Source organism: Physeter macrocephalus, chromosome 2 (genome assembly GCF_002837175.3).
Source record: "Physeter macrocephalus isolate SW-GA chromosome 2, ASM283717v5, whole genome shotgun sequence".
NCBI classification, from domain to species: domain Eukaryota; kingdom Metazoa; phylum Chordata; class Mammalia; order Artiodactyla; family Physeteridae; genus Physeter; species Physeter macrocephalus.
The window spans coordinates 106,091,070-106,105,700 of NC_041215.1; the positions used below are offsets into that span (position 1 = coordinate 106,091,070).

A 14,631-nucleotide genomic window follows, 5' to 3' on the forward strand; every position below is an offset into this window, starting at 1 on the left:
AAGCTTCTGTACCAGCAAGACCTGCTCTTTTCCTCGGATGCGTAGACCCAACCCCACTCTTTACATTGATGCGGCGACTCCTCACCGCAAATTTCCTTTCAAATGCCCTAAAAAGCCCCTAAGGCCCCCAGCCTTTGTGAATAAAGGCCCACCCTCGAAGTGGAAACAGCGCTGCATAGACAGATATGCACAGACAGCAGGGCAGCGAATACAATTGTAAAAGAATCAGTTCTTTCTGGCTTTGCATCCTTTCAAATGTTCAATACTCCTGTTAGCTAAGGAGGGTTACGGTAATGGGTGCTTGAGGGAAGCAGGACACCGATTAGAGCAAAACTATCAATATAGGGGTGGTCTTTCCAAATTCCGGCTTTTGTTTTGAGTCAGTGAGGGTAGCCCGAGGAGGCCAAGGTCTCCGGTTCTGCGAAAGGTGGGTCCTTCCCAATTCTTTGGGCTACGGACTGGCAGGCGCGGGCCCCAAGAAACAAAGGGGGTTGTTCTGTCCTTCGAGGCTTTACTCGAGTCCCAGAGGAGTCAGAGGCTAAATCACCGAGCTCGGAAGAGTTTGCCAAAGTCTGGACAATACATGCGGCCGCCCTCTCTTAAGCACGAAAATCCCAAGCGTGGACGTCTGGAAGGTGTGTGTGTGTGAAGAAAGGCCAGTGCTGTCCATTGCGGGCTGCCGGCCCCGCCGTGCTCTGCCCTCAGCGGCTGCGCTAGGGCCGCGGAGTCCGCCTCAGTTAGCCCTGGAGTGAGGGGCGGGGCCGGGCGGGGCCGCGAGCGCGCAGGCGCAGTGCGGCCTCGTCGTGCCGCTGCAGCAGCCGCCGCCGCCGCCGCCGCTGCGGCCGCCGCCCGCGCTGCACCACAGGCCCGAGACAGACTGGGCTGGGAAGAGCCGGAGACGGAGGAGGAGGCGGAGGCGGAGGCGGCGGCGGAGGCGGGGCGACTCCGGTGACCGGGAGCGCCGCAGACTGGCAGCTGCGGCGACTCCCCCCTTTGTGTCTGGTCTGCCCGGAGCCGCTGGAAGTGCTTCCCGGAGGGGCGCGGGGTGTCTCGCCGCCTCGCTGCCCACCCCCTCCCCAGCCACCTACATCCGCCCTCCCGCCGCCCCACACCCTCGGCCCGCGACGCCCGAGCTCCGCCCGGAGCCTAGAGCTGCGGGAAAGCTAGGAGGCGGCGGCGGCGGCGGCGGCTTCCTCGGGAGGGGGGGGTTGTGATTCGCTTAGAGGAGCCATTGACGGGAGAAGACAAGGCTTTCACAGTGGAATTTACCTCAGGCAAGATGGAGCGGCAGCAATAAAAAAGAGAAAGAGAGACGAGCGCACCCGGGAGGGCTAGAAAGGGCAGCCTCCCGGCACCTCTCCTCCGCCCGCTGCCTCGGGGAGCTCGGGGCCCAGCCTGAGGACCCCTCCCCTCCCCCGCTTCCCATCGCCCCTCAGCCCTCCCGCCGGGACCTGCCGGACCCTCGTAGGATTGTTCCGCGAAGGCGTGAAGGCCGTGGGTTTGTCCATGGAGGCCAGCACCTTTTTCGATCCAGTCGAGGAAGAGGATTTGCTTTGCTCGAAATCGGAGTAAGGGAAGCACCGAAGCGAAACTTAAAAGGAATCTTGCCCTCCCGGAGCACAGGCGATGCGCCTCGGGCCGCCGGGCGCCGCCGCCGCCCGCCCGGTTTCGCCCTTTCCGGCAGTCGGGAACTTGTGCTGATCCTCGGTGCCCTTCGAATCCCCGCTCCCCACCCCTCGGCACCCTGGATATGTTTTCTCCCAGACCTGGATATTTTTTTGATATCGTGAAACTACGAGGGAAATAACTGCGGGGCTTTTTTCTTGTCTCCCTGCTTCTCCCCACAGACATGCCTTCACTTTGGGGGGCCGAGGCACCCTGTCCTGGGCGAATGAACACCCGCAGCCGCAAGGGAGAGAAATGAAGGGAATTTCGGCAGCGGAATGAAAGCTCTGCAGCTCGGCCCTCTCATCTGCCATTTGTCCTTTCAAACTGCATTGTAATACGGGCCGGATAAGTCCGACGAGAGCGAGGACTAGCCTCCCGGCCGCGTTTCTCCGCCCTCGTTCACTTTCCGTATTTCTTTTCAATGCTCTCCTGCTTCTTGGCTAGCCCAGGGATGACTTCGTCGCTGCGGCGGCCCCGGCGGGTGCCCTCGCTGCTGTGGACTGTCCTGCTGGTCAGCGCTGCGGCCGGTGAGTAGCCCCGGGTGGCGCGTCCGGGCCACTTCTTCTGCGGGTGGCGGGGGAGGGAGCCTGCAGAGGCCGAGGCCTGCGCTCGCCCGTCGCGACGCAGCCGCCGATCGCCCGGTACCTGCACGCCTTTCCCAGTCCTTCCAGGGAACTAACCTTTCACGTTGACGTGTAGTTTCGAATCCCCGCACCTCGTATTCCCCACCACCCCACCCCACCCGTGCCGGGGGGAAAAAAAAAGACACATTGGGTGTGGTATCTTAACATTTTTAGCTGTGAGGTAATGCAAGGATTAAAAATAATATTTTAATCACCAGTGAACACTGTCTATTATGAGATATTTGGAAACAGACCTGTAGATTTTTTTTCAAATATAAAGAAGCGGCTTTGGCTTACAGTAAAAAGAACATCAGCTGTAGAACGTATACTTGAACCTTATATTTAGATGTAGATCACTCTTTGAGAATCCATGTTACTTTCATTATTCCAAAATGTTCCCGAATGAATTGAATAAATAAATGTTGAGGAAGGCAGAACTGTGAGATGCTTAATATACTGTATAATATTGTTAATTGTTATTATCGTTAGTATTATTTTGTTCCGAAGTATGTTAGTAATATTTTCATCTTTTCAATCTGGACAGTCGTATTTTATATGCTTTTGTAATTACTGCTGGGCTTAGAAGTATTTTTGGTAGCTTTTCATTTAGTCATCTGGCATCTATTGACTTTCCTGTCATTGAGACAACTTTGACCTCACATCAGACTTCTAGGAGATTTGAGTCCTGAAAGTTCTTTTGACATTTTACTGAAGCTTAAAGGGAAATGGTAGTCATCCTTTCCTTAGAATATTTTGATTTTAGTCCTCAGACACCTTAGGAAAAACATCGTTTCATTTGCAGTTACTTTTCAAGCAGTCTTTTGGTGATTTGCTTTTAGAAATTTTGGGGAGTGAATCATACATATAATTCTTAAATTTGGTTTAGGATGGCCAAATAGATTATACATCTAAAAATGAATAAAGGACAACATAACACCTTTCCAGTTTTTTTTTCTTAATAAGTGTAGTATTCACTTTCAGTAAAATTTTCATTGCAGTGTTAGACACGGACAGTGTTTATTTCCATTAAAAAAAAAGTCTGCATTGGGAAGATACTGAAACAGTTTTTGAACTTTCTTTTGTGCTTTTGATATTGTTGATTAATGTCTATTATGTTTGTGATAGTTGTGTTAACATAATTTGAACTCTGAATTGAATGTATTTTGACACTGATATTTTAATATTCTTAATCATCACAATTCCTTTTGGGGTAAAAGTGAATGATTTTTCTCTACAGTTCTTTATATTCTGTTAGCTATTTAAGTTCTCTAGTAGTAAGCCGTGTGGTCCCTGTAAAATATGAAGAGCGTAAAAGGCGTTAAGTTCAAGCAGTCATTCTAAGACGAGAAATCTCAGAGTGTAGACTTGTTAGTGTTCTTTGTTATTCTTAACCTTTTTAAAACATAGATTCTAATTTATTGTTGACAGGCTTATCATTTTGTGATCAGAACTGATAAAAGTAAGAGAAAGAACAATTGACTTAAAAATAAACTTGATTTCTATTTGGTAAATAAAATATTAGAATAATGGCCCTTAAAAGGGATGGATTAAAGTAATCACTGTTTAAAAGTGATTTTAGTCATCTTTTTCTTTAGCATTACCTAGCACCCGATGCCAAAATTTGTGAAATTGGATTTCAGAGCTGTAACAATAATAATAATAGTATTTATTGAGTGCTTGCTCTGTGCCAGCAACTGTCCTAATAGCTTTACATGTATTTTCTCATTTGATTCTCATGACAGTTCTTTACTCCAGGTTCAGTTATGCTCCTTTTATAGAGTGAGTGAAGTGTAGAGAATTTAGATAACTCACCACACAGTCAGTAAATTGTGGAGCTAGAATTATAGTCTGTTCCCTTACCTATCACATTAATGATGACAACTTCTCACTCTAATTGGGAACCTGAGAGAGTTAGTGTCTTCACCAGATTAGCCTTTGAAAAGAAGCAAGGACCCTTGACAGGATCTTGGTACAGCACTGGTTGCACAAATGTCATGGTTCTAAATGTGTAAAACTTTGCCTAATATTGGAGTGGCTAGAGCAGTTTCATTAAGTGCAAGGTGGCTAGAGAGGGCTTGTGTGAATTTGGGGTATATAGATGCAGTGATGTAACTAGACATGTGCAAATGGTACAGCTGAACAGGAAAATAATACTGGAAGACTGATATCACATCTCTCTATGGGGTCGTGGATAATCCTCTATTTCTTTTGAGTCCCTCTTTCCCACTATTTTTTTTCCCACTATATTTCCCTCTTTATTTAGTTCTTGGATTCCTTAATTCTAAGAACAGTTAGTATGCAAAAATTAGAATTTATAAAAAATATGTGCTTGTTTGGTTTATAAATGATTTCTTTTTTTTTTTTATGGTCTGGAACAGGGGCATGAAGCTGAACTTGTTCTTTTTTTTTTTTTTTTCTTTTTTAAAATATTTATTTATTTATTTAAGCTGCGCCGGGTCTTAGTTGCAGCATGTGGGATCTTCGTTGTGGCATGCGGGATCTAGTTCCCGGACCAGGCATCGAACCCAGGCCCCCTGCATTGGGAGCAGGGAGTCTTACCCACTGGACCACCAGGGAAGTCCCATGAATTCTTAATTTTAATAAAAGGATACAATATAATGTAATACTTATTTAAAGGTCAGCTTCTGTTTAAAAAAATTTTTTTTTGAGAAAAAAAAGTTGCCAAGCTTATTTAGGTTGTAGTCGTTACAGATAACATATCTAATCCTATATCCTGCCCCACTATATGCCGCCCAATGAGCAGACTCAGCTACTCTTTTCCCTGCAGTCTTAGTTCTTGTGTTCATCCTTCTTGTCATCCTTCTTGGCCTGGGAGGCCAGGGAGCCCATGGTATTTCGAATGGTCTCGTTGGGATCCCTACCTGGAAGCTTCTCCAGGACACTGAAGGAATTCAGCGTCCTGCATCATGTCATAAACCTTTTTCTCCTTGACTGGCTCACATGTGTCCATGGCTCAGTTGTCACCCATGTCAGCTGATTCTGCCTAGTCAATGTCAGTTGATTCTTCCTGCATTTGAAATAATTCACTTGACTGGATTTCAGTTTTACATCTCTTCAGGAACACACACATTGTCTCCCAAAGCTATCGTGGCATGTAGGTTGCTGTAGTGGTGGTATTGGTATTAGTGTGTGTGTGAAATGTGGGGAGAGATGTTTATTCTAGCTTTCCTTCATTAAAGGCCAACTTTCTTTAACAGTGAAAGAGAAGAAATTGAGTATTGGTCTCTGATGAGTAAATTCTAACTATAAAAGGTACAGAGTGAAGTCAGTATAAATCAGTTAATTTTATAACTGGCCATATCACTTCTTTTGTAACTGAAGTATAGTTGATTTACAATGTTGTGTTAGTTTTTGATGTACAGCAAAGTGATTTAGTTATACATAAATGCATTCTTTTTCATATTGTTTTCCATTATGGTTTATTACAGAATATTGAATATAGTTCCCTGTGCTATACAGTAGGACCTTGTTGTTTATCTATTTTATATATAGTAGTTTGTGTCTGCTAATCCCAAACTCTTAATTTATCCCTCCCCCACTGCCTTTCCCCTTTGGTAACCATAAGTTTTCTATGAGCCTGTTTCTGTTTTGTAACTAAGTTCATTTGCATCCTATTTCATATTCCACATGTAAGTGTTATCATATATTTGTCTTTCTCTTTCTGACTTATTTCACTTAGTATGATAACCTCTAGGTCTATCCATGTTGCTGCAAGTGGGGTTATTTCATTCTTTAAAAAAATTATTTATTTATTTATTTATTTTTGGCTGCATTGGGTCTTTTTTGCTGCGTGTGGGTTTTCTCTTTAGCTGTGGTGAGCGGAGGCTACTCTTCGTTGCGGTGTGCGGGCTTCTTATTGTGGTGGCTTCTCTTTGTTGCGGAGCACGGGCTCTAGATGCATGGGCTTCAGTAGTTGTGGCACGTGGGCTCAGTAGTTGTGGCTCGCAGGTTCTAGAACGCAGGCTCAGTAGTTGTGGCGCACGGGCTTAGTTGCTCTGCCGCATGTGGCATCTTCCTGGACCAGGGTTCAAACCGGTGTCCTCTGCATTGGCAGGTGGATCTTAACCACTGCGCCACCAGGGAAGTCCCCTCAATAAATTCTCTTTAAAGAAATTTTGTGTAAGGAACTGGTAGATGTAAGGTACAAGTTTTCTACTATGGCGTGCCTTTAAGAGTCTGTATGATATGTCAAGTTACATAGCAATAAGATGTTAGGGGAATTATTACCAGAAGAGCTAATGTAAAAGTTTACATACATACCTAGAGTCCCAGTGTCCAACACTGTCCATCAACCTTGCCTTGAGCATGTTAAGTAACACTTAAACTTCATTACACATATTATCAAGCTATAATACAAAATTTGTGTAATCATTCTCACCTTAAATGTGTTGACTGTGGACTTGATGGAAGAATTATGGAACGTGATAAAGTATTGTGCCAGAGGTATTGGCTATAATAGTTTTAGATGGAGTTGGATGTTTGGGGGAATAGAAGGATCGTATGCACACATATCTCTTTCTGGCAATTCCTCATCTGTATCTGGAAGGCTAGATGCAGATGGCGTTGAGAAATTTCAGTTTGTTAACGCCAGAAGGTCTTCTCGTTTATCTTTCAAGACAAGTTTTCCCTTAAAAATTTCAGTGTCAAAAATATACTTAATAATATACCTTCATTCTGTCCCAGCAATTTAAGTACAGAATAGTGTGATTTAGAGCAAAACATGACTTAACAAATGACATAGTGTCATTTACATATATGTATATATGTGTGTGTATCCAATAATCCAAACCCCTAGTTCTTTTCTGTCATTTAAATGAGGAAATAGTTGACTTTTCCCAACATTATTATTTTTTTTTTTTTGTGTGTGTGTGGTATGCGGGCCTCCCTTTGCTGCGGCCTCTCGCGTTGCGGAGCACAGGCTCCGGACGCGCAGGCTCATTGGCCATGGCTCACGGGCCCAGCCGCTCCGCGGCATGTGGGATCTTCCCAGACCGGGGCGCGAACCCGGTTCCCCTGCATCGGCAGGCGGACGCGCAACCACTGCGCCACCAGGGAAGCCCTTCCCAACATTATTGATCTTTCTTCAGTCTTTGCCTTTGTAGACAAGAATAGTCTATGAACCAAGCTATATAATTGTAATAGACAATCTAGGCCAACCTTTTAGGGAAAGCTTTGTTTTTGTATTTTTGTTTTTCTTTGAAAAGTAAAGAGAAAACACTGTTAATCCTGTAACTCCAACACTGTGTTTTATTTTGGTGTATTTACTTCTAACTTTTAAATAAAGATGTGTATATTTTTGTGTGGGTGTGATTGTATAATTTATTAATTATATTTCAAACTGTTTTTTGGGCCATGCCATGTGGCATGTGGGGTCTTAGTTCCCCAACCAGGGATAGAATCCGTGCCCCCTGCATTGGGAGTATGGAGTCTTAACCATTGGACCGCCAGGGAAGTCTCTACATTTCAAACTTTTAAACATGGAATAATATGTCACAAACAGTAACTGTGTAATATTCCATTGAGTGTATTTGTTAGGATTTACTTGATTCCTGTTAGGAGATGTTTAGCTTGTCTTGGTTTTCTTCTCTTGATAAAGAGTACCATATTGAATATTTTGTGCATATGTCCTTCTTGTGTTTTGGTTTATTTCTGTATTCTCATCTTGATCTATCAGCAGCATGACTCAGTTTGATCATTTTTTTTTCCTCCTTGAAACACTTCCTTCATTTGTGTTCTAAGATACCACACTCTTGGTTTTCCTTCTGCCTCTCTGTCTCCTTTGATATAGTTCTTCCTTGTGTCCCTCACCTCTAAATGGTATGTTGTCCCAGGACTCAGTCCTTGGTCCTTTTCTCTGTCTACACTTACTCCTTTGGTGATCTCATCCAGTTTCATGGCTTTAAAAATAACATCTAGAGGCTGAAAAGTTTCAAATTTATTTCCATCCTAAACTTTTTTCCTTGAAATAAAGTTGCGTGTAGCCAGCTGAGTGAGTATTCTGCATCTCTACATAGATGTCTGATAGTCATCTCAAACTTAGCGTGTCCAAAACTGAACTCCTGAGCTTCTTCTGTAGGCCTGTTCCTCCTGTAGTCTTACCCAACTCAGCAAATGGCAGTTCTGTCATTCTAGTTGTTCAGGCCCAAAATTGAATATATCCTGTCTCTTCATTTTTTTTTTTTTCCACGCACACATCCAGTCTGATAGAAAAAATTCTTGACTCTACCTTCAAAATATATTTAGTCTGACTACTTACCACCTCCACTGCTACCATGTTAATCTAAAAGCCATCTTCTCTCACTTGTAGCTTTTCAGTAACTTTTGTTTTCTCTAACACTTTAGCTTTATTACATTAACTTTTCAGTATAGTATCCTTAGTCACCCTTCTCAAACTTAAGTCAGATCATCACTTTTTTCTGTTTAAAACTCTCTGATGCCTCTCCATGTCACTCAGAATCACAATCAGAATCTCAGAATCTCACTCAGTCACAAATCATTTAAAATATCCTACACAATCTGGCCTCTACTACTTATGGCTGTATCTGCTGACCTCTGTCTTGTTCAACTTTTATTGTGCTTTTAACTTTACAAAGAAGTAAAAATTCAGAAAATCAAATGTTTTAAAAGAGGTTAGATTTAAGATACTTTATATAACTTGATAGTGGCTACAGTTAGTGAGTAAATCTGTATTGGGGGAGTAAGGGAGGAGACATGAATATTTCTTAAGCCTTTACTATATACACAAAATGCCTTACATATTTACTGTGTTATCTCATTATCCTCTAAATAGACTGATCACTACTATTATTTTTTCCTTATCTTACAGATGAGTAAATGAAGTCTATTATACCTTCAAAGCAAAGCATTAATGTAATATATATAGTGTTAGCCTGCAGGTATAAAATACTTGGAATATTTCAAGCATCTGAAAATCTTACTGGCATTTTAATCATTCAGGAATAATTGCCTAGACTGAACTACTTCTTAGTTATGATTTATTATTTTGCTATAAATGACAGCAGATTATTTTCGGTTTTGGTTTGGAGTATAGCATTCAAATGTTGGTGGATAATAAAAATTTTTATAGAAGATTCAAAGCTTAAGGTTTGGAAAGGAACACCAGTTAGATCAGAAAAGAGATGATGACATACTTAGTGGAGGATAAATTTTCAGTGTTTCCATCTGTTGTTAGTGATTAGAACCCCTAGGGGCCAGTCTAGTGTGAAGAGTAACTTTTTATATTTAGTTACTACCCAAAGGGCCATATCCTGGTGACAAGAAAGGCAAGATTAAGAACAGTCAAATGATGTCAGAAAATGAATTTATTCATGTTACTTATCAAAACAGAGTTTTTTTTGTGGGAGATAACTTTTCTGGGATATTTAATTATTTTTTCGTTTTGCTAAACCAGTGTGTTAGCTTGATGAAATGTTATCAAGAATGTTAAACTAAATTCACTTTAGCCTTTATCACCAACTTTTTCCATTTATCTAGCACTTCTCTAAGAATCATTATTTTGTCCATTTACTTAGGTTTATGAGAAATTCAGTTTTACTGATTCTTGCTAAGTCTTTTTAAGAGCAAGACAGTACTCTTGGATTTGTACTAAGTCAGATTTGTACACTAAGCAGCTAATAGGCTGCTTATACTTCTACTTCTACGTCTACTACTAATAAGTAGTAGACGTAGAAGGCTCACTATTTAGTCTCATGGTCTCTCCCAACCTCTAGGAAATGTGATCTTTCCAAGTATCTACAAAAGCAATTTGGGAAACAGCACCAATAGTGACTGTACGAAGTAGTAAGATAAACTTGTATTGACTTTGCTTTGTATTTTAAGACTTGTTTTTGCTTCTAGACTTTATTTCTTTAAAAGGATCTTTGTTTTTTAGAATCCTAAAGTTGTAACAGAATCATTAAAAAAAATTTTAGGTGATAATGAAGTATAGAAAATAGAAAGACCCATTCCCTCTTTACTTTTTCTCTAATCCCATTCCCTAGATGTAACCATTGTTAGTAGTTTGGTGTATAATCGTTCATACTTTTTTTTTGTATGTACTATAAATAAACATCTGGGTATAACTAGAGTTTGTTTTTTAGACAAAGGTAGAATCATTACGTACTATGTAATACACAGATTTTTGTGATTATTCATGCAGGATAGTTCTGGAAGTAAAATCATTTGTTGAAAGTTTGCACATTTTAAAATTTTGATATGAATTTTCAAATTTCCCCCCAAAAGATTGTACCGGTTTTCATTTCCACCAGTAGTATATCAGAATTTCCATTTTCTTATACCTTTTCCAAATATTGTATAATATCAATGTTTTCAATTTTTGCCAAAGCAAAAGCATTGTATTTTGTTTCAGTTTGCAGTGCTTTAATTATTAGTGAAGCCAAGCTGCTTTTTGTATGTTTACTGGCCACTTGCATTTCTCTCAATTACCTGTTCAGGTATTAGATTAATTTTCCTAATGCTTTGTTTCTTTTTCTTATTGGTTTGAAGGTGATATTAATATAAAAGAATGATTTTATGCAATTAGGATTGTTTATCTTTTCCTTTTTGAGGTCTGGGTTTTGTGTTACCTTAGAAAAGCCTTTATTCTGTCTTATAGTAGATGAGTCTATAGGTTTTTTTTTTTTTTTAACGTATAGATAATTTAAACCACCTGGAACTATTCTTTGTGTTGTACATATATTAACTCAATAATAATAAGAAGGTAGATTCTCTTATGTATTATTCCCATTTACAGATGAGGAGTTTTAGGCACAGAAAAATTAAGAAACTTGCCCATGGCAACATAGCTAATAAGTGATAGAAGGGGAATATTAGACACAGGCAGCTCATGCTCTAAACTGCTGCACTCTACTGCTTCTTATATAGGCAAATTGTCTTTTAATCACTGAATTCCAAGTAGAGAAAGTGTCCTGTTTGGGTAGTGAAAAGCATCATTTAGGGGCAGTTAATTTGGAATATATAAAATGTACTTCTGCTAACTTGTCATAATAGATTTTTTGCTTATTATGGTAAATAGGTGACTAATATCAATTGCTTAAAATGCCTGAGCATTGGGACCCAGACATTTTAGCTCTCATTTAGAGCCTTACCTATTATTTTAATTTAAAAGTTTCTAAGAACCCTGGTTGTTTGGGTTTCTAACTTATAAAAGTTGAAGGAGTAAGTAAATAATATGACTAATATCAATGGTTTAAAATGCCTGAGCATTTATATTCATTTAATGTATTCAGAACAAGTTTGAGTTAGAACCTGTTCTTTTCTTTGCAGCTGGTGTGTGGAAATACATAGCACTAAGTGGAATACTTTTGTCATCCTAGTTTTCCATTCTAGTGGTCATATTTCATAGGAGTAGTACAGATGTAGGAAAGAATAGTGGTAGCAAAAGGTAAAGGGACAGAGTTGGGGGTAGTCTGAGGGAGAAGGGAGAAAAAGTAATTTACTTAATTTCCTCTTTTATTGTCTGTCGTTCTCCACCCAAACCTCCACAGCTTGGTCTGGCTTTATTGCCCTTGCCTTTTATCTCTGTATTGGTGTACGCTGGAAAGCAGCATACCATTCTTTGTGTAAGCTCTTCTAGGTTTGTGAATTCAGACATTTTTAAACAGTAGCTTTGATATTGGAAAGTTTGGGAGCTATTACTTAAAGCAAAGAATTATATGTGAAAAGAAAACTTTGAACAATTAAATGACAATATCAAAAGGAAGTTAATACAGTCAGAAGTACTAAAATTACTGTGGGTTGCATTTATCATCCTGTCACTTAAGTGAACTGAGTCCTGAAATCTTTTCAGCCCATTTTACTTATTTAGGTCACTAATTATAGAATTTGTTGTTTAGAAGATAACATCTAGTTAAGGTGTTTGGAGAGATTCCTGTGAGATTCAACTGAGTCACATCCTCAGTAATTATCTCGAGAATTGTGTTGGGAGAAGCAGTGAACTTCTGTAGCTAATGAATATTTCATTATTGTTTAAAGGAACCTGTTGTATAAAAGATTTACCAAAAAAATGTGGCATTAATAAAGTAATACTTGGGACCTCCGTGCTCCCACTGCACGGGCACTGGTTCAAACCCTGTTTGGGGAACTAACATGCCACGAGGCACGGCCAAAAAGGAAAAAAAAAAAGTAATACTTAAATACAAAGAATTATAGTAGATGCTACTGAGAGTAACAACGTAAAATAGCTATTGTTTAATAACCATAATGTCCCTCTTTATGAGTGCCAATTGTGTGTCAAGTACAATGCAGAGTGTTTTTAACATGTTTTTCTCTATCAAAATAGCTGAAAGGTAGATATTTTTCCTATTTTAGGATTAAGGAAGCAGATAAACAGAGATTAAGTGCTTTGTTTGATGGTATATACTCCTAATAATAACTTATTACTTATTGAGTTATTTACTGACTACCTCCTTATGACAGGCATGCTAAGTTTTTAACTTTATTTCACAGAATCCTTATCCTTTATTTTATAGACTCCTTATATCAGCTTTGCTGAAATAGATTTTTTTTTCATAGATAAGGAAACAGTTGCACAGAGGTTAAATATATCACCCAAAGCCTTACACTTAGAAAATGGCAGAACTGGAATTCAGGCCAAGGTTTTCATGATTTCTGAAAGTCTCTGCTCTTAACCATATTTTTCTCTCAAGACTTTTTCATTTTTAAGAGAGAATTGATCACATTGAGCTGCCTTTCAACTTTGAAATTCTGTGGATTGTTCTCTGTAAAATAATAAAATTAGGATAGATTATCTTCACACTAGTTGTGTAATAAAAGGTATTCATTGAATATGAATACACTAACTGTGTTAGGGTATGAAAGAAGTATGGATCACTGTCCCAGTATTGACAGACTTACCCTATTATAGGACAAGAGCATAAATACAATGGTGTATGCTCAGCTACTGGCTGGGTTAAAAAATCCAAATTTGAAGTAAGGTATACAGAATGCATATAGGCCGTTACAAAAAGGATAGTAATAATTTGGGCAGTGGATAAGTCATTGTGGCTGGAAGGGCATGGCATAGAGCTCACAATTCCTTTGAGGTTGGGCTAAGGGAATTCGTCTCATAATGGAGATACTCTTTAGAAGAGCAGCCAGGTGGCCAAGGCACAGTGACCAAATGTGTGGTAAACATAGGTGTGAGCCAACTGTAAGGAGCAGGGACAGAGGCTGAGAGGCCTAGTCAAGTGGGCTAGACTGTACAAAAAAGAGGAGGAGGGGAAGATTCAGCAACCTGAGTAGTCCTCTGTCATTCCTGTGGCCACTGAATTTTATATTTGGTTGACGGTCATCCTACTGAGCCCATGGTGGTGGGGTGGTGATGAAGGCTGAGGTTACTTTGGGCATATATATTCTGTCTTATTTAAGATTGGCTTAAGTGCTGTACTGAGCTCTGAAGACTTGAGATCTGGCTAATAATGGTTTATAATCCTTTGTGGGGAAAGTGTTGTGAGGGCAGTATAGATGATTAAGGAGGTAGTGATCAAAGTAGCAATCCAGAAGAGAGAGACACATGTTAAGAGCTCACTGATACTGTTTAGGGTTGCATTTCCCAGCCACATTACTCCTACTACTTTCATTCTTTTTGTAAAATTAATTAATTAATTTTTGGCTGTGTTGGGTCTTTGTTGCCGCGAGTGGGGGCTACCCTTCATCGCGGTGCGTGGGCTTCTCATTGCAGTGGCTTCTCTTGTTGCGGAGCACAGGCTCTAGGTGTGCGGGCTTCAGTAGTTGTGGCGCATGGGCTTAGTTGCTCCGTGGCATGTGGGATCTTCCCGGGCCAGGGCTCGAACCCATGTCCCCTGCGTTGGCAGGCAGATTCTTAACCGCTGTGTCACCAGGGAAGCCCTACTTTCATTCTTGACAGTGGAGTTTTTGGGGTATCTAGCTACATTTGCTTTGACGACAAAATTTAAATCAGGTAAGAGGAAACACTTAAAATGAAAAGCGAGTAGTAGAAGAAAGCAGAGTCTGTCATAAAGAGATATAGGGGGCTTCCCTGGTGGCACAGTGGTTGAGGGTCCACCTCCCAGTGCAGGGGACACGGGTTTGAGCCCTGGTCCAGGAAGATCCCACATGCCACGGAGTAACTAAACCTGTGTGCCACAATTACTGAGCCTGCGCTCTAGAGCCCACGAGCCAGAACTACTGAAGCCCGTGCACCTAGAGCCCGTGCTCCGCAACAAGAGAAGCCACTGCAACGAGAAGCCCGCGCACTGCAACGAAGAGTAGCCCACGCTCACCGCAACTAGAGGAAGCCCGTGCGCAGCAAAGAAGACCCAACACAGCCAAAAATAAA

General features: G+C 40.9%; 1 protein-coding gene across 2 annotated transcripts in view; it reads left to right on the forward strand.

Annotated features, from left to right (window-relative positions):
* The first annotated feature begins 1,530 nt into the window (after nucleotides 1-1,530).
* The window catches only part of BMPR2 (bone morphogenetic protein receptor type 2), a 213,999-nt gene continuing 200,898 nt past the window's right edge, over nucleotides 1,531-14,631 (forward strand). Inside the window, exon 1 of one of the 2 annotated variants that reach the window (XM_024124491.3) lies at nucleotides 1,531-2,195. In XM_024124491.3, coding sequence (XP_023980259.1) covers nucleotides 2,090-2,195 — 106 coding nt within the window. In that variant the 5' untranslated portion in view covers nucleotides 1,531-2,089. The remainder of the gene's footprint in view (nucleotides 2,196-14,631) is intronic. The other variant, XM_024124490.3, reaches the window with a different exon arrangement.